General features: G+C 46.6%; 1 protein-coding gene across 1 annotated transcript in view; it reads right to left on the bottom strand.

Moving 5' to 3' along the window:
- LOC138752685 (angiopoietin-1-like) overlaps nt 1-25,936 on the bottom strand; it is a 169,158-nt gene that overhangs the window by 25,799 nt on the left and 117,423 nt on the right. The window contains exons 5-7 of the mRNA XM_069915406.1: nt 16,576-16,691; nt 12,355-12,456; nt 4,270-4,436 (exon numbers count right to left, since the gene is read on the bottom strand). Coding sequence (XP_069771507.1) covers nt 4,270-4,436; nt 12,355-12,456; nt 16,576-16,691 — 385 coding nt within the window. The remainder of the gene's footprint in view (nt 1-4,269; nt 4,437-12,354; nt 12,457-16,575; nt 16,692-25,936) is intronic.

Below are 25,936 nucleotides of genomic sequence, written 5' to 3'. Positions count from 1 at the left end.
ACTGACACACCACCACACCACACACTGACACACCACTCACTGACACACCACTCACTGACACACCACCACACCACACACTGACACACCACTCACTGACACACCACCACACCACACACTGACACACCACTCACTGACACACCACCACACCACACACTGACACACCACTAACTGACACACCACCACACCACTCACTGTTACACCACCACATCACACACTGACACACCACACACTGACACACCACTCACTGACACACCACTCACTGACACACCACCACACCACACACTGACACACCACTCACTGACACACCACCACACCACACACTGACACACCACTCACTGACACACCACCACACCACACACTGACACACCACCACACCAGACACAGTCACACCACACACTGACACACCACTCACTGACACACCACACACGGACACACCACCACACCACACACTGACACACCACACACTGACACACCACTCACTGACACACCACACACTGACACACCACCACACCACACACTGACACACCACTCACTGACACACCACCACACCACACACTGACACACCACTCACTGACACACCACTCACTGACACACCACCACACCACACACTGACACACCACTTACTGACACACCACCACACCACACACTGACACACCACTCACTGACACACCACCACACCACACACTGACACACCACTCACTGACACACCACACACTGGCACACCACCACACCACACACTGACACACCACTAACTGACACACCACCACACCACTCACTGTTACACCACCACATCACACACTGTCACACCACACACTGACACACCATTCACTGACACACCACACACTGGCACACCACCACACCACACACTGACACACCACACACTGACACACCACTCACTGACACACCACACACTGACACACCACCACACCACACACTGACACACCACACACTGACACACCACTCACTGACACACCACCACACCACACACTGACACACCACTCACTGACACACCACCACACCACACACTGACACACCACCACACCACACACTGACACACCACTCACTGACACACCACACACAGACACACCACCACACCACACACTGACACACCACACACTGACACACCACTCACTGACACACCACCACACCACACACCGACACACCACTCACTGACACACCACTCACTGACACACCACCACACCACACACTGACACACCACTCACTGACACACCACCACACTACACACTGACACACCACTCACTGACACACCACCACACCACACACTGACACACCACTCACTGACACACCACACACTGACACACCACCACACCACACACTGACACACCACTCACTGACACACCACCACACCACACACTGACACACCACTCACTGACACACCACTCACTGACACACCACACACTGACACACCACTCACTGACGCACCACACACTGACACACCACTCACTGACACACCACACACTGACACACCACCACACCACACACTGACACACCACTCACTGACACACCACCACACCACACACTGACACACCACTCACTGACACACCACTCACTGACACACCACCACACCACACACTGACACACCACTCACTGACACACCACCACACCACACACTGACACACCACTCACTGACACACCACCACACCACACACTGACACACCACTCACTGACACACCACCACACCACACACTGACACACCACTAACTGACACACCACCACACCACTCACTGTTACACCACCACATCACACACTGTCACACCACACACTGACACACCATTCACTGACACACCACACACTGGCACACCACCACACCACACACTGACACACCACACACTGACACACCACTCACTGACACACCACACACTGACACACCACCACACCACACACTGACACACCACACACTGACACACCACTCACTGACACACCACCACACCACACACTGACACACCACTCACTGACACACCACCACACCACACACTGACACACCACCACACCACACACTGACACACCACTCACTGACACACCACACACAGACACACCACCACACCACACACTGACACACCACACACTGACACACCACTCACTGACACACCACCACACCACACACCGACACACCACTCACTGACACACCACTCACTGACACACCACCACACCACACACTGACACACCACTCACTGACACACCACCACACTACACACTGACACACCACTCACTGACACACCACCACACCACACACTGACACACCACTCACTGACACACCACCACACCACACACTGACACACCACTCACTGACACACCACCACACCACACACTGACACACCACTCACTGACACACCACTCACTGACACACCACACACTGACACACCACTCACTGACACACCACCACACCACACACTGACACACCACACACTGACACACCACTCACTGACACACCACACACTGACACACCACCACACCACACACTGACACACCACACACTGACACACCATTCACTGACACACCACACACTGACACACCACCACACCACACACTGACACACCACACACTGTCATTCCACTCACTGACACACCACCACACCACACACTGTCACACCACACACTGTCACTCCACTCACTGACACACCACTCCACCACACAATGACACACCACCACACCACACACTGTCACACCACACACTGACACACCACCACACCAACACACCACGCTCTGACACACCACACTCTGACACACCATACACTGATTGACACATCACCAATCAAACAGATAGATAGATACAATAACAATCATCTTAACATAATTTATCCAAATATGCGGTGAATTTCTGTACATTTTGTTGTTTTTTAGATGTACACCAAGTTCTGTTCAAATCTAAGTATCAAGGCCCGTGTGTAATTCTGCAAGTCACACATGTTTCCTTTCACCATCTGACTGGGATTTAACTTTTGGCCCATTGATTCCATCACTTACAGAAAACAATGCTAAGACCTGTTCAATATTAGGCCCTGTATATTACCTCTTATCATTTACTTTTCGCAAATAACATTTTGGGATATAAGAAAGGAATCACTTGAGGACTGTGGAGGCCTGTGTGTATCGAGATGCTCCCCCTTACCAGGGATCTCCTCATCCTGTGCCTGGGTCAACTGGAGAATGATGAGGTTCTCACTGCTGGGATTGGTCAAGTGCACAGCTGCTATTGGATTGTTACAGGAACATAAGAGGCAAATGCAGGAGGCCATTCAGCCTATTGAAGCTACTCCCTGAGAAAGGGCTCATGTCTGAAAAGTGGACTGCCTATTGCTGTCCCTGAACTGTGCCTGACCTACCGAGTCCGTGTACCACTTCTGTTCCAGCTCACCAGTGCCTGCAGGCTCTTTGTTTAATGCCCCATCAGGCCTCCTCCACCCCTTAATAAGATCATGGCTGGTCTGGCCATGGACTGAGCTCCCCATTCCTGCCTCTTCCCCATATCCCTTAAATCTCCTACTTTGCAAAATCTTTTTTAAATTTTATTTTAATGATACAACATGGTAAAAGGCCGTTCTGACCCATTAAATCCTTGTCACCCAATTAACCTTTCCCTTGTCTTTGGAATGTGGGAGAAAACTGGAGCATCTAGAGGAAACTTATACAGGTCACGGGGAGAACGTACAAACTACTTACAGAGAGTGGGGAATTGGAACCTGGGTCAATGGTGCTGTAATAGTAATATGCACTATTTTCTTTTTTAAATAAATTCAATGAAGCAGCCTCCACTGCTTTCCAAGGGAGGGAATTACACAAATTCACTACTCTCTGGGAAAAGAAGTTTCTTTTTATCTCTGTCCTAAATCTACGCTTCGAATCTTGAGGCGATGCCCCTTAGTTATAGTCTCACCTACCATAGAACCATAGGACACTATAGCACAGAAGCAGGCCCTTTGGCCCATCTAGTCTGTGCTGAACAATTATTCTGCCTAGTCCCACTGACCTGCACCCAATCCATGGCCCTCAATACCCCTCCCATCCATGTACCGATCAAATCCTCTCTTAAATGTTGAAATCGAATCCACCTTCACCCCTTCAGCTGACAGCTCGTTCCATATTCTCACAACTCTCTACATGAAGTTCCCCTTTCTGTTGCCCCTGTTTACCTTTCCTGCCTCTTTTCTTATCTACCCCTTTTCATAATTTTATACATTTGTATTTGATTCTTGAGTTCCAAAAAGTGCCAAGAGGAGCAAATTTGAGCAAGACCTTGGAAATACTCTACCTGTAGTTTTGCTTTTCACTTGCTACTTGGATTTTCTCATAAAGGGAGTAAGCATGGTTTCCCTCCCAATCCCGCATGTCAATCCTCAGGGAGTATTGCCGTTGGTTTGTCTGAAGGAACAGCATTTCATTTCCAAGCCAATGTTCACTGGATGGATTCCCAAAACCCTAGGCATAAGGGATAACGAGAAGTTAGTGCATACCAGCTGGGACATTAATATAACATGCACAAGTGTGTGTGCACCTTGCCAGTGATAGCATCAAGTGATGAGAGATCCTCTCTTCTAGTTTAATTAGAAACATGGATGTGCACTTGGCATCTCCAGCCTGGTGTCCCAGTGACAATTCATCTCCACACACGATTTCCTTGTCTCCAAGGTTGACCACGTGAAATCTGAGCAACGCATGCTAGAACTGCCATTTTGGGTTCTTGGAATCAGAACTAAAGTAGTGTGAGATAATTGTCTCCACCTCCATCTTGTGCCAGGTAGTTTCCAGCTCTGATTCCACCTGCGACCTCTTACCTGTTAGCTTGTGCTCCTCCCCGTTCCTCTGTCCCCCACCTTCTGATTTCCACCTTCCAGGTGAAGGTCTCAGGCCAGAAATGTCAATTGCCATTTACTTCCTGTGGAATGCTCATGACCTGCTGTGTTTCTGCAGCACTCTTGAATCCTGCACCCGTGAGAAAGTGCAGCCTTTCATGTACATTTACTTGCTTATTAACCATTGTTCACCACTTAAAACATGGAATGATGACACAGTTTGGCACTGGAGGAGGCCTTTCAGCCCATTGTAGTCATGTCAGTTCTTTGGAAGAGTCTTTCAATTTGTCCCACTCACTCTCTCTGCTCTCTCTCCATGTGGATCTCCAACAGTTTTGCCTTCCAGCATTGCCCCTCGAAGTCCACGTGGGTCTTTTCACCCATCACCTCCCACAGCAGCTCTCAGACCTCAGCCACACACTGAATAAAAACATTCTCCCTCTCTGATCCTTTGCCAACCTCTTTCAGGAGACATTGTGTCCCCCTCTGGTTAGTCAGATCTCCAAATAACTTTCAATCCCTCTGTCAAACCTGCTCTGAAACCCCAGCACCTTCTAAAGTAACTTCCTGCTCTCCTGGTGCAATTCTCAGGTGCTACAACATGCATCTGGCACTTCAGAGGGACTCAGCATCCCTAAGACCAGCTGTGTCTGTAGACTGGTTGTAGGCACTGGGTCAGAGAGGGATGCTGATCAGGAAGCTGGGGGAAACCTCAGATTACCACACACCCAATACAAACCATCCTCTCCCCAGTACACCTCACAGTTTGCCACATCGTGGAGTCTCTACTGCAACCTAGGTAACACAGCAGCTATCTTGTGTTAGAAATACCCATTTGTCTACTTGGAGAACAGCGATTGGCCAAAATTGCCGGGAGATACCCTCCCCAAGACCCTTCTTTGAAGGCACATCACAAGACTGAAGGGGCTCAGTTAGCACACCCCTTATCTCCTAATAATAGTAGAGATGCTTGATCTGACAATGTTTTGGCTCAGAGATGAGGGTACGAAGAACTGGGACAAAGGGAGGGCAGGAAGTAAAGGGAATGTCACAAGAGCCCACAGAAAGTGAGGAGCTGAGGATAAAGTGAACAATAAGGAGAGTCCAACTCGATGAAACTCGATTGATGAAGGTGAATTGCAAGAGAGAATTATAGGGAAGCGTACAACAGCCAATTGGAAGAACCTGCTCAGAACAAGGACATTGTTGTCTGGAAACCAGGCAAACCATTAAAATAGACCTCTGATTAATTATATCTCTGAGTATTTATTTCTGTTTTCCTTGCAGAGTTGAACCAGACCAGAGTGAGTTTACAGTTAATTATAACTGGTTACAGTGTTCACAAGGAAGGTGGCTCACAATATGAAAAGGAACAGCTAGTCTAGGTACTGGGCTGAGGGGTGAGGTGGCAAAATCTAACCCTTCCCCCTTCCCCCACCTAAACCATAGCTCAGGAGCAACGGGACTGCAGCCAAAGCGCTTTGTGTCACATGTTGTTGAAGGAGGTCATGCTGCTGCCTCAGAGCTCTGGTGATCCAGGTTCAGCCCTGACTGTGGTGATACGACCACCAGCCTACTGCAGGGGGCGATCTCTGTACCTGCAGGAAGACCACCTAAGGGGTTGTCTCCACCTGGCTGGCTGTCAATCAACCAACCTGAATATAAACCTGAGCCAGCCTCTCCTGGGCCAGTCATTCGTGGAGCCATCAGGACGGAAACTGGTGTACAGACTTCTAATGGATTAAAGCCTATTGTACAGTCTTTACTGAGTTTTGTGTTTGCTTGTTGCACCACAACACACCACATTGACCCCTGGGGCTATCTATGTGGAGTTTGCACGTGGGCTTCCCTGGCTGTCCAGTCATATCCCACAGATTGAGATGATGGAGGGGAAGATGTGGGGGTCCGTATGTAATCCCGTGATTTAGGTCAGTTGCCACTTGAGGGACATGTGGGAGAAATGAATTGCAGGACTGCAGGTGGGTCAGAAGATGGAGCACATGCTCTGCTGACAGCTGGCATGGGTCCAAAGGACAGAATGGTCTCCTTCTGTGCTGTCTTTTAAATAAAAAAAAATAGACATATAGCCTATTTCAGCCCATGAGTCCGTGCCACCCAATTTATACCCCATGAACCTACACTCAAGGTACATTTTGAACAGTGGGAGGAAAACACAGACACAGGGAGAACATATAAACTCCTTGCAGGCAGCGCAGGATTCGAACCCCGGTCAAGTCCCAATCAACGGCACTGTGAAGGCATTAAGTTAACCACTATGCTAACCGTGCCGACTCCTTAACAGTTATACAGTGTGGAAACATAGTCTTCAGCCCAACTTGCCTGCATTGACCAAAGTGTTCCATCCACACTTGCTTGTGTTTGGCCCATATCCCTCTCAACCCAGGTATCTGTCCAATTCTTTTCATACAGGTGGCAATAGTACCTGCCTCAACTATGTCCAGCAGCCCGTTCCATACACCCATTATCCTCCATGTTAAAATAAAAAGCTACCCCTCAGGTTCCAGTTAAATCTCTTTCCCCCACCCCTGCCCCGCCCCCTTAACCTCTGTCCTCTGGGCAAAAGACTCTCTATGTTCACCCAATCTATTCTACTCATGATTTTGTACACCTCTATGTACAATGACTCTGTGACTTTCTCTTCCTCCTCATTTCAATAGCATTTTGTTCCAAAAGCCATCCTCAGGACAATTTGTGAGCACAGGAGGTATGAGATAAATTCACTCGGTTATGAAGAAAACTAGAAGAATCCTAAGATACTGCAGGGCATGAAAATGCCATTTAACCTCCAGTTCCAGTTCTAACCTCTCCAAAAATATCCATTGAATATCCTTCTTGCCTTTTGATGAAATAGTGATGGCCCAGAGATCCATTCTTAATATCTAAAATTACAGAGAGGTAATAAGATGCTGAAATTCTGTACAAAGAGAGCATACTCCTTGAGCTCAAGGTCAAGTCCCCAACCATAAAAATGAAGAATCAGTTGAACTAAAGCAACCAATATATTATTTTGCAAAGTAACATATCAATTCCCATCCTTATGAAAAAGCCTGTAATGTTTTGACATGGCTAACACACACCTAAAGGGTACAACCAATTTAAAGGCATGTTAAGGCAAGTCTCCATGGTATGGCCATTAATCGAACCAGGATATCATGACAGAGACTCCCACTTTGTTACTCATCTTGGGGGCTGATCTTGTACCCAGTCTCATTTAATCTACTCTGTCCCTCCCTATTCCAGTCAGCCAGTGGCCTGAGATACTTCCACTCAGGGGACAATCCATGCAGCAAATATCTGCTGCTCAGAGGACTAGTGCATTGAATAAGGGTTGGTGGTTATCTTCCCTAAGAGACAGGAGCAGGAGCAGGCTATTCAACCCTCAAACCTACTCCAGCAATGGTGGCTGTCCATCTTCCACCTGATCCCTGGATATGCTGAGTACACCCTTGGATAAAAAAACAATGCCTGTGATCCAGCATCTTGTGGGTCAGGGGTTTCCAATGATTCCCAACGTTCCCAAAGGAAATTTTGATGTCAGCACTGATCAGGAGGCCCCTTGCCCTCAAACTAGACTCTCCAGCATGTGGTGCAGAGGGACCATCTTTGTCTGAATTCTGTGCATCTCAAGGGGATGAATCTACTGATTTTAGACCAGGTTGGAGGATGTTAGTCTGACCCAGTGGTGATGAAGAGGAAGGCCTTGTGATACCACGTGGTGGGTTGCAGGGATAAAAGGAGGGTTTGGAATAACTCATTCCCACATCAAGCCTGAATCCCCAGCTGTTGCTGCATCCCCTGGTCTTAGGAATCTGGTCCAGCCCAGTGGGTATACAATGCCTTAGTTTGGAGTCAAAGGTTTGCTTCTAGGCTTGGTCACAGAATCCTGACACCATCTGCTTGTCAACACAAGAAGAGATTGGGTGAAAACTCACTCTTTTGCCCAGAATAGGGGAAACGGTAACCAGAGGACAAAAGTTTAAGGTGAGGTGGGGTGGGGGGGGGGGGGGGGGGGTGGGGCGGGGGGAGGGAAGAGATTTAACAAGAACCTGAGGGGTAACATTTTTACACAGATGGTGGTGGGTGTATGCAACAGGCTACTGGAGGAGATGGTTGAGGCAAGTCCTATTGCAATGTTTAAGGAACATTTGAATTGATCTATTGATAGAATGGATTTAGAAGGATATAGGCCAAATGCAGGCAAGTTGGACAAGGTTGGGTGGGACATTTTGGCTAGTGTGGGCTGGTTGGGCCAAAGGGGCTGCTTCCAAGCTGTGTCACTCTGTGACTTTAATAGCAAAAGAGCACAAGGTATAATTGTGTCCTCTGTTTATCATCTAAGAGAAAATACTTGTTTTGAGTTTGGGGTTAAATATTCCAAATACTTCATAGGATTACAACAAAGCTTAAGATTCTGGTGTAGCATTCTGTAATATAATTAAATCACATTTCCCCAGCCAGAGTGCAGAAAAGTGCAACTGGATATTAAGAAGTGTCTGGACATTTGGAAGGCATCTGATTGGACTGGGATCCTGCCTGATCCTGTTGAAATACTCCACATGCAAAGTTATGAATACACTTCATTGCAATCAAAGTTTTACTGAACATTTAACCCATTCTTCCCTGGGCTGAGGTGCTGCCTCTTGCTAACTCCAGCCTCTGGCCCAGGAGCACTCAAGCCCAAATTTCCCACCTCCTCATCCACATTGGTGGAGAGTGGGATAGCTTTGCATGTGGGGTTGCTTTGAGGGCTTGTGGGAAAGGTTTACACAGCTGGGGCAGAGCCTTAACACCAGAGCTGGACCTCTTCACCAGAGGGCAGAGGAAATCCAGAAGCCCCACACCTACAATTCCACTGCTATCACCCGCAGCTTTAGTGCAGTGAAACATTCCAGGTTCCCAGGGCACCATCAAACACGGTCCAATTCTGAGGAAAAAATGGCCAACCAAAAGCTTAGAGATGAGCTGGACTTTAAGGACCACCAAGGAGAGGTTGAGAGGTTCAGTGGGAGGGAGAGGGGACTTGAACTGGAACTTGAACTTAATTATGACATTGTGGCCTTAGTGAAACTTGGTTGCAGGAGGGGCAGGCTTGGTTATGCAGGAGTCCTCCCCCTTTAGATCAGGGACCTGGGGTGGAAAGTGCTGCACTGAGCAGAGCTGTTTAATTGCTTCCTGAATCAGTTCACTGACACCATGGCTTCCAGTCACTTCTGCGACCGGGATGAGACGGCGTACGACATTTTTGTGGAATATGTGATGTTTCAGCCCCTCTTCGCCTTCCTAAAGGGGCTGCTTCTCAAATTTTAGTTGCACTTCAGCCCCGCGCTCCTGATCTACGGCCACCCAGTGCAGAAGGGGGCCGGATGTTTGGTGGATTTCCTTGTGGGGTTGCTGTCGGGGTTGGCGAAATTGGCCATTCACAGGTCGAGGTGGCGGGTGCTCAAGGGAGGTGGGGAGAGCTGACTGCCTGTCCGTCTTTTGGGGTTACACCTGGGCTCATGTGGTGTTGGAGCAGGAACATGTGGTGTCCGAGGGGACGATGGCCAAGCTCCGGGAACGGTGGGCCCCCCAGGGGATCGCGTACTTGGTTGATGATGCAAATTGTGTTTTAATTTGATGTGTATACTGTGTAATAGAGAGGTGGTTGTAATTACTGCCTATCATGGTTTTGTTGCCACACGTTATGGCGGTTTTTGGTTTTAGTTGTTGCTCTATGTGAGTGTTTTGTGTTTGTAATGTTGTAGTTTGAATAAAGTTTGTATGTTTAATTTTAAAAAAAGGGGCAGGCTTGGCAGCTCAATGTTCGGGGCTTTTGTGGCTTTAGCCATAATAGAACGTGATGAAAGGGGGAGGAGTGCCATTGCTTGTCAGGAAAAATATCACAACTGGGCTGAGGCAGGACAGACCAGAGGGCTCATCTACTGAGGCAAAATGGGTGGAGCTGAGGAACAGGAAAGGTACGACCACACTCATGGGGTTGTATTATAGACCGCCCAATAGTCAACGAAAATTGGAGGAGCAAATCTATGGAGTGTTAGCAGACAGCTTCAGGAAACATAAGGTTGTGATAGGAGGAGATTTTTAACATTCCACATTTTGACTGGGGCTTCCGTACTGTAAAAGGGCTGGATGGCTTGGAGATTGTTAAATGTATTTTGGAAAGTTTTGTAAATCTCACAGGTCCCGCAGCATCCATAGGAGGCAAATATATATAAAACCAACATTTTGTGCCTGAGCCCTTCAACATGGTATGAGCAAAAAGCAGGCAGGCACCTGAATAAGAATGTGGACGAGGAGGGAAGAAAGGGCAGGGCAGGAGCATAGGCCAACAGTCAAGAGGCCATAGATGGACATAGATGAGAGGACAGGAGAGAAGAGCTGAGAATTGATTGGGGGAGGGAGTAGCTCTGTCAATGCAGAGCTAGAGGAAAAGAGACAGAGGGATGGGGAAAGAGAGAGAAGGAGGGGTGGGGGGAGGGTGCCTATCGGAAACCAGAGAAGTTAATGTTAAAACCATCTAGTTGGAGGATGTCCAGATGGAATATGAGGTGCTGTTTCTCTAATTTGCGGGTGGTATCAGTTTGGCAGTGCATAAGACCATGGACAGACATGACAGCATGGGATTGGGGCACAGAATTGAAAATGGTTGCCACTGGGAGATCTCTGCTATTTCAGTGGACAGAGTGAAGATGCTCAACAAAGCAATTTCCCAGTCTGTATCCAGTCTCTCTGGTGTAGAGAAGGCCACAATAGGAGCACCAGATGCAGTAAGTGTCCCCTACCCATTCATAGATGTTGCTTCATTTGGAAGGACTGCTTGGATCTCCAAATGGCAGACAAGGTGGAGGTGTGGATGCAAGTGGCATTTCCTGCAGTCATAGCTCACAAGGATAAGTACCAAGGGGGCTGATTGGTAGAAAGGGATGAGTGGACGAGAGAGTCACGAAAGGAGCGGTCCTTGCAGAAGGAGGAGAGGGGAAAAGAAGGGAAGATGTGTTTGATAGTGTAATGCTGAGGGTCACGTGATCTCTTTAACAGAAGCCTAATCAGAAGTCACCTGCCAATCAAGGTCAGGTATGTGGTGCATACCTGTGAAGGACTGTTGGCCTTACACGATATTATAATTCTGTAGTTAATCAGGAGGTTGTGCCTGGTAATGAGCAAGAGGTGGTAGGTACTGCTTATTCCGTTCTCATGTTTATCTGTGAGAACTGCAATTCTAGTGATCCACTGAGAGTTGTTTAGCTGGGTCTAATGCGCATGAATTGTGTGTTGTTCTTTTCTTTTCTCTGTGTGTGTGAGTGTGATCCCTGTTGCGGATTCCCACGCATGTAAATAAAGACCATTGTTTGTGATTAAATTTGTGTCCAGACTTGTCACTTCTTGGACCCTCCGAACTTGTTCTCCACATCACGGGTGGTGGTGATGGAAATTGTGGAGGAATTGCAGATATAGTGTTCGCTTCAATCTCACACTTCTTCCCTGAGCCACACCAAGTATCTCAGCTGCAACTTCCCACTCACCATTTTATATTCTTTCCAGTTCCTGTGAAAGTCTACGCTGCCATCCCCTCTGTGTTGGACGACTGTCCAGCCACCTCCTGCAGTCTCCATGTTACAGTAGACCTGCAGAGAGACCAATGATTTGGGTTAGACTGGACAGCTGGCAAACGGCTCACCTAACTACAGGAAAGGTAGCAATGAGATTGAAAGAGTGCAGAAAAGATTTACAAGGATGTTGCAGGGACTTAATGAGCTGAGTTACAAGGAAAGGATGAACAGGTGAGGACTTTATTTCCTGGAGCATCAGAGAATGATAGAGGTATACAAAATTATGATAGTTATAGATAGAGTAAATGCAAGTAGACTTTTTCCACTGAGGTTAAGAGAGATACAAACCAGAGGACATGGGTTAAGGTGAGAGGTGACATGTTTAAAGCGAACACTAGGGGGATCTTCTTTACCAGAAAGTGTGGAACGAGCTGCCAGCTGAAGTGATAGAAGCAAGCTTGATTTCAACATTGAAGAAAAATATGGATAGGTACATGGATTAGAGGGGTATGGAAGGCTATGGTCCGGGTGCAAGTCAATGCAACTAGGCAGAAGAATAGTTCAGCACACACTAGATGGGCTGAAAGCCTTGCTTCTGTGCTGCAGTTTTCCATGATTCACCCAGTGTGCAGCAATGGCCACCAGGAAATCACAGTAATCTCCGGTGACAACGCAAGACCCTGATGAAGGCAGGGTAGTGCATCTTGTCTCTTTGGACATTGGCAGAGCATTTGACAAGTGGGGTGATCCAGAACGTTGAGGCATATGGGATCCAAGGTGAGGTGGTTAATTGCATCTACAGTCATTTTGGTGAGTAGAGGTAGAGGGGGTGGTGGTGGAAGGACAGTTAGCAATCTGAGACTAGTGTCCAGTTGAAACCTTTGCTGTTAGTAATCTATGTTAATGACTTGATGTGAATGCACAATGTGTGATCAGTAAGGCTGCAGATGACACGAATGTTGGTGGTGTTGTGGATGCCCAGGAAGGTTGTCTGAGGATATCGATTGATGGAAAGCTGGGCAGAGCTATGTCTGTTGAAATTTAATCCCAAGGGCAAGGTGATACATTTTGAGGTAGGAAATGTACAGTGAATGATAAAGCTCCATGTAATGTTGGGGAACAAACTTTGGAAAATCGGCAGATGCTAGGGTCTAGTCCAGTGCACAAACATATTGGAGAAAACTCAGCAGGACCCACACCATCCATAGGAAGTGAAGGGGACCAATATTCCTTCTCTAGGAATGTCAAACTTCAGGCAAATGCCTGAATGAGAAGGTGGGTGGAGTGGGAAGGGGGAGGATCATAGGCGAACAGGTCAGAGATAATATTGAGAACAGTGAGGACAACAGAGGGAAAGCATGCCTCTTACCTGGAAGCCTGTGCTCCTATCCCATCCACCCCCCCCCACCCCACCCCCCACATTTTCATTCAGATGTCTGCCCGATTTTTGACATTCCTGATGAAGGGGCCAGGCCCAAAATGACAACTACCTTTTGCTTTCTATGGATGCTGTCTAGCCTGCTGAGTTACTCCAGCAACCTTGGAGTTCAGGACCCTAGTTCTCTGATGGTGGCAACACAAGTCAATAGACTACACTTTGTTCCTGGGGTGACAATAGCAAATACCCCAGGACATTTGTTCAAGGTGAGCCGAAGAAAGTTTAGGGGCATGTCGGAGGGAAGTTTTTTTTACTCAGAGAGTGGTGGGTGCCTGGAATGTATTGCTGGGTGTGGTGGTGAAGGAGGTTGGTACAAAAAGAACATTCAAAAGACACTTATGGATGTAAGAAAAATAGAGGGTTATGGGTGTAAAGTGGGGAAGGATTGGATTATTGTGAAGTGGGTCAGCACAAAATTGTGGGCCAGAGCGCCTGCACTGTGCTGTAATGTTCTATGTTCTAAAACAGCCAAAATGTCTGAGCTTTTTGTCTGACTGAACACACACCATGGTGAACAAGCAGAAACACCGCAGAGTCCCTGTAATGTCAGTTGGGGGTGGGGAATCATCATGGGTAGATATACAGCTGTCCTGGGTTGGTAGATGGTTTACAGAATAACCGTTGATAAATTTCCTGCACTTGATAGCAGGCCTGTTGGTAGCCAAAACTGGCTGGGTTTGAAACTCTGTTCCAGAGAGTCGAATTACCTCATACAGCACCAGTGTGAAAATTGGCATGGTTCATGAAGTCAATTAAAGCTTCATAACTCTCACCCAAAACACCCATTACTTTCACATTTGTTTCTTATGATCAGAGTGTAAATAGTACAGTGCTAAATGACAGCAAAATGTGCTGTTGAAATAGTGATTTGAGGCAGGGAGTTAATGCAGGGAGTATTGTGTTGGCCTTCTAGAAAATAGGGAGAAGGAAATTGTCTCTCTTTAAAAATTCACACAATTTCTTGCCTTTCCCCTTGAGGTGTGGTGGATGGAGGCTGGGATTTCAGTTTCAGTTCCAGGGGGCTGAGTTTATTTTCCCATGGTGCTGACGGGTGTACAAAGGTATGAGGATGATGGTGTTTGCATTGGGTCTGTGCTGGGGTGGTACCAGGGCAATGAGGCTCCCAATTCCAAGGGAAGCCATTGTCCAAACCGAACCACCCCACCCCCACTTTATGCCCCATGTGTTGGATCTCTGAAGGATCCCTTCAGTATCGGCATCTCACCATCAGCAGGTGTAGTCATGAGCTCAGAGTCCATGCAGATGAATCCATAGTGATGTTGGGAATGGGGTTAGAGTGCAATGAGCGCCGAAAGAAAAAAAATGCAATGTTTTTATTGCCCTCTAGGGTGACAAACATGGTGAATTGACAGGTAAGAGTTAACTGGAGCCCACTGTTGGCCAGGATCACCATTGTTTTATCAATTCATCATGTGAGAACTCACAGTATGTTTAAAAGGATTTTTTTTACAAGTTTACAAAATGAGTTGATGACTTTATTTTTCACATTCAAAAATTAACTGTACCTTTTGTCCTGGCCCACAATCTCAAGAATTTATTCTATGTGCAGGTATTGACAAATATCTGGTATAATTGGTTCATAAATGAAGAAGGAGAAATAACAAATCATTGCAGACAAACCAACCTATAAATAGCCATTGTCTTGTCATTAGAAAACTTCATTCCTTGATTTGGCCACCAAACCTGCCAGAGGTCCCAGATTATGAAGGCTAGCAATCAGCTGTGGAGCCACCAGATTACCCTGCCCTCACCCTGTCTTGGGATTTAACAGTAGGCTGAAGACTCCACTATGGGGTCCCCTTCCAGAGGTGGCATCACGATAACAAGACCACACTTTTACCCCTCCATTCCTGTGCCAAATGTGCCCTGAACCTTCAGAGGATTGAGAGCAGAGTGGCATAACTGAGGGAGGAAGCAAGGGTAGCAGGACAGAAGGTCTGAGATGTGGATAGACAGGTAGAAGGAGAGACCATTAGGAAGGGAGGGAGGTTGGAGAGAGAAAATATTTGAGTACAGAAGAGATGGAAACTGTGGAATCAGATGGGTATGGGGTGACCTAAAATTAGAGAAATTGATGTTCATGCTGTTTGGGTGAAGGCTGTCCAGGAGGAATGAGTTGTTCCTCAAATTTACATGACAATGGATGAAGTCAAAGACAGACATGTTGCTGTGGGAATGGATTGAAATGGTTTTCAAGATCCTCAGTGCTGAGAGGATAGACTCAATGGGACTATGTGGACAGTCAGCTTCAGAGATGAGAGAATCTCTGGGGAGGGGTTCCCTGGATGAGTGAGGCTGGGATGGAGCCAGGTGATGACACCAAGGGGGAAGGGTAGTTTCATCGATGGCATGGTGTGTGAGGCTCACCTTGGGGCCAAATCTCAGATACCGAGGATAACCACCTGGCCCAGCATGAATATGGAACTATGGCGGAGGGAGTGGGGGAGTGGTGGACAGAACCAGCACGGTTTGAGCCAACCTTTCCCAGTGTAATCTTCAGGATAGTTGGACCCCTATGATGGGGTCCATATATCACCGAAAGTCAAGCCCCAACCCGTGGAGAGACACGATGTACTCCCTCTGCCCCCTAGCCTACACCCATTAGGTGACTCAGAGGTACCCCAGTCTGCAATGCTGACTGCTGGGGTCAGGGAGAGTTGTATGTCTGCCCCCACTGCCCTTCCTCATGTGGAGCATGGGTCAGTCCCAGAGCGAATTAAACGTGAGCGCCTTGCCTTCCTGGGGTCCGACATCTCGCCCAGATGGATGGTGTAGACACCACTCGTGTTGTGACCAGCATGATAGGCCTCTGCACAATCCCGGAATGGCCTCGCTTCCATCACTGATCTCCCTGTGGTCGGAGAGAGCAAAGGTCGAGGAGGTCAGGGGTAGTTTTGGTCTGTACACTGCCCTAGCCTGCCATTTCTCTTCATCAACATCGTCTAGTCTAGATCGGGAGGGGTAGAGGGATACAAATTGTTCCCTTAGAGCAGATCTGTGGGGTTCCCACACTATGCCAAGTGCCATACTGGGGAAGTGTCACACTGTGGGAGGGACAGTACTGAGTGGGTTAACACTGTGGGAGTGGTGGTGCAGAGATCACAATCTGCTCTGCTGGAAATACGGAGGACGATAAGTGATTTAAATGATGGAAACGGGATTTGAATCGAAAGGAGGTACCCTGGTGTGGTGTAGAAGGTACCCTGGCGGACCTCTTGTTCAGAAGAAGTCTGCTGCTTGTGAGTAAAACTCTGCTATCTCCAACAACACAATTCAAACAATTAGCTGGGAGTTTGCCAGGGTGGATTTACTCCACTGTGGAACTACTATCTTTCATCTAATTTACTCGTTAAAAGCTTAACATCAGTCACTCCAGCATCAGTTCATCACTGATTAACTTGGTAGTTGGTTATTGATGACTTTTTGATGCTGTTTCAAAGGCCTGGAAGCCTTGATCTCACCTTTGAGGTGTTCAGGAGGCTTTGGTGGATTACCAGTGAGCCGGTTTGTGAAGTATCAGGGGATTTCTGTTCATTGCTCTGCTATCTCATCATTCATGTAAAGGACTCATATTTCAAACTCTCATTTTGACGTGGGGAATATGGGATGGTGTACTCTGAAGAGGACTGAGTTAGCATGACTTTAATCGACATGCAGCTTGACCTCTCCTGTTGACGACTATTGTTTTATACAATGATCCAATTTGTTTGCTCTTTGTGAATATGTCAGGCCTATCTACCAAAAGACCCTGGACCCTACAAATCACGCTGGGTCAGCGATGTCAATGACCCTTGAGGTCAGGAATTCTTTAACATCACTGGAAGATGAGAATGTGGTAATGCTACTATGGCCAACTATCACATATGGAAAATACCCAAAGGCAATGGTGGGGAGTGATTGCACCCTGGCCATTACAACGAAAGTGAAAATCAAAAGGAAATCCACAATTTACCCATGAAATGCAATGGCAGTGTGTCTAGTTGTGAGTTGTGTTGATTATACACTCACCAGCTGAATGTCCCTTCAGCAACTTGGTTGAGACCTTGTTTCATGGAGCTATGGGGTGTATGAGAGTGTGCTTGAAGGGGTTGCTCCTCAAGTTCTGGCTGCTTTGCAGCCACACACTCCTGAACTTTGGGCACTCGGTACGTAGGGGGAGGGTTGGTCGAGAGTTGTCCTCGTCAGTCTTATATTGGGCCTGGCCAAGATGGTCATGTAAAGATCCAGGCAGCGGGCAGTGGAGGGTTCATCTCAGACTGACTGCCTGCCCCTCTTCTGAAGACACCTGTGTGTCTGTCTATCCCTGGAGAAGGAGCACTCAGAGCTCAGAGCAGTTTGGAGGGACTCGGGAATGGTTGGCTCCCCAAGGGATTGAAAGAATTGACGGAGATATTTATATTTCAATTTGTAACTTGTTTTGTGTGACAAGCCTGAGTTGTTGTCTAATGCAGTACCTGTAATTTTTGGATTAAGAATAATGAAAGGACGGAATTGATTTACCACCAAAAAGGCAAAAAAAAATGGGGTAGTACTCAGGGAAGGTCAATGTAGGAAGGGCATTACTGAGGGAGCAACACACTCTGGGAGCTGCTGTCTCAGTCAGTACCGACAGCCCTTTGGCACTGTTTTGAAATAAAGGAATGCAAGAATTCTGATCACCATTGATTTTACAACCAATGACTGAAAAAGCTATCGTGATCGTTTGTGGCATCACTATGTTTCCTATATTGAAACAGGCACCACATTTTTTCCAGATACAGCCAGGGAAACAGGTCCTTCAGCCACCTCCTCTGTGCCAGCCACCAACCATCCAGATAATTGGCAGAAGCCAGCCTTTAACATTACAATTCCAAACACAGTTATTAGAACACTGACATATCAAGGCTAGGCTTATTGTGCAACATGAATCGGGATTTCCTCCCCTGTGCTCTGACTCAGTCACTATCCCCCTGCTTATTCACAGATTTCTGCCGGCTGCCTACTCTATCTAAGGCCCTCATAATCTTACGGTATATTGCCTCTATTAAGTCATCTCTCATCCTTCATCGTTCCAAGGAGAAAAACATAAGCTCCGTAAACTTTGCTCCATCTATGTTCTCCAATCCAGGTAAACATCCTCGTAAGTATCTTCTGCACCCTCTCCAAAACATTTACATCCTGTAATGAGGAGACCACAACAGAACACAACATTCCATGTGTGATTTCCTCTAAGCTTGCTTCTGTTTCTTGGTTATCTATCTGGCTCTGGTTCAGCTTCCACAACCTGTGATCCTTTCTTTCCTCCCTCCCTTACCTCTCACAATCTGTGCAGATCCTACTATGGGACTTCACTGAACTGAAGATGTACTAAATTATGAGAAGAATAAATCAGGTCTCTTATCCAGAGTAGAGGAATCAGTGGCCAGGAATCAGGGGGAGAGATTTGACAGGAACCTGAGGGTTTGTATAATGGGCTGCCGGAGGAGGTGGTTTAGCCAGGTATTTTTGCAATATTTAAGAAAGTATTGGACCATTACATGGATAGGATGGGTTTGGCGGGATATGGGCCAAATGCAGGCAGGAAAGGACGAGTATGGGTGGGACATTTTGGCCAGCATGGACAAGTTGGGCCGATGGATCTGTTTCCATGCTGTGCGACTCAACGATTGCATTAATTCCCCTGGCACTTGACCAGCATGGATACAATGTCATGTTTTATATTATTATTTTAAAACAACACAAAAGTTTAAACATACACGAGAACAGTGGGGTTGACTTTCCAGCATTTTAGCCGAGAGTGTTGGAATGTCAAGTGGTGAAGGAATGCAGCCTTTTCTCATAACACTTCATCAGACCTGAAACTCTTCCATGTTTTAGTCATCTGTATGCACTGAACATCCTACTGTTGTTACAGTGCTGGCAACTCACCGCTGATGTTGAGTGATGTTATTTAATGTGAATTTATTTTTATTTAAATAATGGCTCCTCTGACTTCAACTGCTCCACAGGGTATAATTCTCAATGACCAGCCGGTCAATCAAACTACACACGGTGCTCAGAAGGCGAAGGGCTGGTTTTGGCTGCTGCTCTCAAAGCAAATACATTTTGTGTATTGCTCTCGCCTTGTTTTTTTAAAATTTTCTCCCCCCACCCCTTGCATTCCCCGATCCTTTCTCTTTCCCTCACCCACCTTCTCAACCTCCCCATCACCCACACCTTCCTTCCTCTCACTCCCCACCTCCTTCCTGTCATTCCATCATCTGCTGTATTCTCCTATTAGGGTGCATATTCCCATTTGATTCCCTTCCCCTCCCCACCCACCTTCTTCCCTCTCCTACCTGTATCCATCAATTACATGCCAGCTGGTGTTCCATCCTCTCCCCTGCCCTTTTTTTCTGGCTTCTGCTCTCATACCTAACTGAGAATTTTACCCCAAAATGCCAACTATCTATTGCCTTCCATGCATGCTAACTGGCTCGCTCAGTCTTTTAGACTGGATTTTTAGGCAACAGGATCAGAATTTGTGATGCAATGGCTCTTTGTAGGTGGGACAAGCGCGCATTTCTATCATGTGACAGAATATTTAGGAATATTTTTGGGAGATAAATTGGAAAAGATAGAGCAGGTTACATACACACACTTTAAAATATCTTATTTGAAAATATTGGAGAATTTATATTATGAGTGACTTTACAGAAATGATAGAAATAAATGGACTATTGTCTTTAAAGCAACATGCATGAGACATGATGTCTATTGATAGCTCTTTGCAGAGTTTTGGAGTGATCACAGAAAGGTCACTAATAGGTTCTTGTTTACCTAAAAACAACAGATGAACCAGAAGATTGACTTCTATTGTTTGCTGGAGAAGGTCAGGTGTTTTTTGCAAGAGAGAGAGAGAGAGTCACACGGGCTTTCTGGAGTTTGAGAGTCTCAGTGCCTCAGAGAGAGAGGGAGACTGAACAGTGTCAGCCAGGAGAAGCCTGTTGAAACTGAAACAGAAGCTCCAGAGTGGAGGTCGGCCTACTCTTGTGTGTCATGCAAGAGGAGAAAATGAGCTGTCTAATGTTTCTCTTGGAATAAGTGGAACACAATGGAACTCTGTGATAACCTGAAAGAAAGAGGTTATTATCTGGAGAACCCTGATGGGGCAAGTTTCATCAGCAAGACATTGAGGTGACTAATGGTGGTGCTTCAGTTGTGGAAATCCTGGAACCACACATCTCTCTCTACAAAACCTACAAGAACCTTCCTAAGCGGTAACCATTTACCTTTTGAGCATCAAAGCCTGGTGAACTTTATACATGTTAAATTCTGTGCACAGTATAAGCATTGCCCACAACCAGAGAACTTGGAAGAATGAGGTGAAATTGGACTGTGAACCAAAGAACTTTCTTAAACTTACACACGCATTACATGCATGTGTGTTTAGAATTAGAAGGGGGTTAAGTTGGGTTAAATTAAGTAAGTTAAAAATAAAGAAAAGTTAAAGTTTGATTCTGTTTCATGTTTAAAGATAATTAAAAACAACTTTTGTTTAAGCAACCATTTGTCATGGTGAATATCTATTCCTGCTGGATTTTGGGGTCCTTTGGGCTTGTAACAATCGCAACTCAGGATGTCCCAGAACAATGGACTCATTTTTCAAATGGAGTCACTACCTTTGGGTAAGAAGCAGGACAGTTAATTTGAGCACAGTGAGATCCAATTTTCAAATCAATGACAAAGATCCATCCTAGAACAAAGGCCACAACAATTCCCTTCACTTCGTGGGGAATGATGGATTAAGGAGGAGCCGAATGATTATGAGCAGCCTTCTTTAATCCCTGCTGTCCTTCAAGTGAAGGTGCTCCAACCACGAGTTTGAAAGAGAGCTGTAGGATTTACACCCACTGATGATGACAAACCAGTGATGGAAATCCAAATAAGTATGTGTGTGGCTTCCAGGATCTTTGGAGAATGTAGAGTTGACAGCAGTAAACCATTTGATGTGTGTATTTAGACTGTCAAAAAGCTTTTGATAAGGTCCTGCACAGGAATTGATGTGAAAGTAAAAGAATGTGGTGTAGAAGGAAATGTACTGAGATGGAGAGAAAACTAGTTGGCAGGCAGGAAGCAGAGAGTGGGAATAAATGGGTTATTTTCAGATTGACAGGCATCAGCCACAAGGTTCAGTGTTAGGACACCAGCTATTCACAATAAATGTTGATAATCTAGATGAGATATCTCTAAATATATGTCTAAATGTTCAGATGACACTAAACCATGTGGCAGTGTGAGCTGTGAGGAAGATTCCAAAAGCCTGTGTGGTGGAAAATGGCATTGCATGCATGATATTACTATACTGTATAGGCTGGCCCACCTCTGACCCTGTAACTCCTCCCTGTAAAATTCCCCAATAAAGACAGAGTCGCCTTAGTCCCTCCCTCATACCTGCCATGGAACCAGGCCAGCAGCATGTGAAGATGTGCCTGTTGTTTTGGGTTATTAAAGACTTTAATCACTTGCTTCAAGTCTGCTTGCGGTTATTGATTGCCCGTCAGACTGTCGGGCAACTTGGACAGATTAGGAGAGTGGACAGTTGTATGGCAGATGTAGTAGAATGTAGATAAATGTGAGCTTCTCAACTGGTGGCAATATCAGGAAGTCATTATTCGGAAAAGAGGGTGTGCAAAATGACACCTAGGTGCCACGGTTCATTAGTCATTTAACGTTAGAATGCAGGAACAGTAGGCAGTGAAAAAACAAACAGCCTTTATAGAATATAAAAGCAGGATATAGAAGCAGGAAGGTCTTACTGCAATTGTATAGGGCTTTGGTGAGGCCACACCTTCAGTATTGTGTACATTTTTGGTCTCCCAATCTGAGAAAGGACGATCTTGCTATTGACGGCGTGCAGTGAAGGTTCGTCAGACTGGTTGCTGTGATAGCAGGACTGACGTATGAAGAAAGACTGGAACAAATAGGGCTATACTCATTGGAATTTGGAAGAATGAGAGAGGATCTCATTGAGACATATAAAATTCTGACAGGACGATACAGGATAGAAGCAAGAAGAATGTTCCTGATGTCAGGGAAGTCCAGAGCACGGGGTCATGGCTTTTGGATAAGGGGAAGCCATTTAGGACAGAGATGAGGAGAAAGCTCTTCACTCAGAGAGTTGTGAACATTTGGAACTCCAGGCCACAGAAAGTCCGGTTCATTAGATTCAAAAGGGAGTTGGGTGTGATCTTATGGCGAAAGGGATCAAGGTGTATGGAGAGAAAGCAGTCATAGAGGACTGAGTCATATTCTAAGCCATGATCCTATTGAATGGTGGAGCAGCTTGAAGAGCTTAAGGGCCCACTCCTGCTCTATTTTCCATGAACCTATGGGGAGAACCTGCAGGAAATGGTGTGCTAGTATGCCTGCTGCCTTTGATGGGAGAGGTCACAGACTTGCCAGATGCTGTTAGAGTAGCCTAGGGGAGTAACGACAGGGCACTTTGTAGACATACATACTGCAGCCACTATGCACTGGAGGTGGAGGAAGGGAGCGGACGGGGAGCCAATTGAGTGGGATGCATCATCCTGGAGGGGGAGTGAGCTTTTCAAGATGGAGATGCATGTGGATTATGTTCCTTCACACTTCTGATTTGATAAAAGGGCCATGGGTTGTCTGGAGCCCACACTCAGTACAGGCTTCCTTGCCTCATAGCCACAGTTAATACATCGGTCATCACAACATAGTATGTAGTACTGTCAGTACTGTACCGCACTGTCCTTTGGCACATTGGCCTTCATAAAGTACAGGGAGTTGTTTCAGACATTGGTGAGACCAAATTTGGAATATTGTGTAAAAACGCAAAAGATGATGGAGGAACTCAGCAGGTCTCACGGAGTCCATTGGAGGTAAAGATATCTATCCAATGTTTTGGGCCTAAGCCTTTCATTAAGGTGTAGTAAAAAGCAGGGAAGTGCCTAAATAAAAGTGCAGGGAAGAGGGGGCAGGAGGGGAGAGCACAGGGCCAACAGGCCAAACGACATGGATAGGTGGACAGGGGAGGAAAGGCAAGAATTGATGGGAAGTGGGGGGGGTCGCTCTATGAATGCAGAGCTGGAGGAAAGGAGACAGAGAGAAAGGGAAAGATAGAGAGACGGACAGACAGAGTGTGATGCGCTGTGATGCAGCAAGCAAACACAAAACACGAAAAAAGACTGTATTACAGGTTTTAATCGACTTAAACTGTACACACCAGTTGTCATATCTTGCCACCTCCACCTGTGCCCGATTGTCCTCTGCTGGCTCCGCGTCCAACTGACCCGGGAGGGGCTGGCTCAAGTCTATATACAGGTCGGTGATGACAGCCTCCCAGCTAGCCTACCTGCAGGTACAGTGGTTGCCCCCTGCAGTAGGCTGGTGGGAGCGTGGCCGGTGTTGTGGTTGTATCACTACAGACTAAGGAGAAATGAGACATAGGGATAGGAAAAGAGATAGACAAGAGAAGGAGGGATGTGGCTAACAGAAACCAGAGAAGTGAATGTTAATGCCATCTGGTTGGAGGTGCCCAGGCAGAATATGAGGTGCTGTTCCTCCAATTTGAGGATGGTCTCAGTCTGGCAATTCATGAGACCATGGACAGACATGCTGGCATGAGAATGGGATGGGGAACTGCTGTCAAGAGTAGCCTGGGGGAGTGATGACAGGGCACTTGGTGACATACACACTGCAGCCACTGTGTGCCAGAGGTGGGGGGAGGGTGGAGGAGGAGAGCATTTTTGTGTTTTTACTACAATCACAGCATCTGCAGCCTTTCTTGGAGTATTGTATTCAGTGTTGGTCACCTACCTACAGGAAAGATATCAATAAGATTGAAAAAATACAGGGAAGATCTACAAGGATTTTTGCTGGGATGTGAGGAACTGAGTTACAGGGAAAGGTTAAGCAGGTTAGGTCTTTATACCTTGGGATGTCAGAGAATAAGGGAGATGTCCCAAAGCATTTCAAGGCCAGTGAAGTATGTTCCAAGTGAAGCAACACAAACCCTGCTGGAGGAACTCAGAGGGCCCTCACCTTAGCAAGATGGAATAGTCTCGATTAAGGGATCTGGCATTTCATTTCTCCCACTGACGCTGCTCGATCCATTGAGTTGCTCCAGCAGAATGTGTTTACCTTCAGATTCCAATGTCTGCCTTTCAAGCATAATCACTTTTCTAATGGACAGAGCACAGTCTATGCACAGAAAGATCCCACAAACGAAAAAACCAACCAATGCCAACTCTGAGTGAGGGAGTGTTAAATACTGAAGAGAACATTCCTGATCCTTCAATAGTCCCGGCTCACTTGAGAGACAGCCATGGTTCAGACTTGGACTAGTTCAATAATGGCCGTCACCCTTCTTCATTAACTCTCACTGCCTCTGATTCGTCAAGGCCAGAGTATTAAATGCCATGTACTTGTTTCTGAATTACTCCCTCCTCTCCCTCTCCCTGCCATCTTCCCCCACCCCACAACCTCTTCGACCTCTTGTTACAATCTTGAGCTCTTCAACTTCAACTTCAATCGCTCCAGCTCCAAACTCTGCAATTCTCTCCTCAAAGAAGATTTATGAGGATGTTGCCAAGACTTTGGGACTTGAGGTACAGGGAGAGGTTAAGCAGGTTAGGGCTTTACTCCATGGAGCACAGGAGGATGAAGGGTGATCACATAGACATGTACAAAATCATGGGAGGAATAGATCTGGTGAATGCAGAGATTCTTTTGCCCAGAGTAGGGTTTAACGTGGAGGTGGGGGGGTGGGGGGGAAAGATTTAGCAGGAAACTGAAGGGTGACCTTTTTTCACACGGAGAGTGGTGGGTGGATGGAATGGGCTACCAGAAAATATTGAACCAGTATATGGATACAATATTTTGGAGGGATATGGCCCAAAATCAGGCAGGTGGCACTAATGGCCAGAGTGGGAAACTTGGGCCAAAGGGCCTGTTTCCATGCAGTTTGACTAATTCCCCTCCCTGTACCTTCCTTTAAAAAAATCTTATCTCCCGCTATGGCTCCATGTTGAACATTGCTGCTGGGAACTTTGGTGCATTAAAGACACTACATATAGTAAATGCAAAGGGCTGTTGATGGTATTTACC

The sequence above is a fragment of the Narcine bancroftii genome, chromosome 2 (genome assembly GCF_036971445.1).
Source record: "Narcine bancroftii isolate sNarBan1 chromosome 2, sNarBan1.hap1, whole genome shotgun sequence".
Taxonomy (NCBI): Eukaryota; Metazoa; Chordata; class Chondrichthyes; order Torpediniformes; family Narcinidae; genus Narcine; species Narcine bancroftii.
Note: the sequence above shows the minus strand (reverse complement) of the source record. Positions and strands in the feature narration are given on the sequence as shown.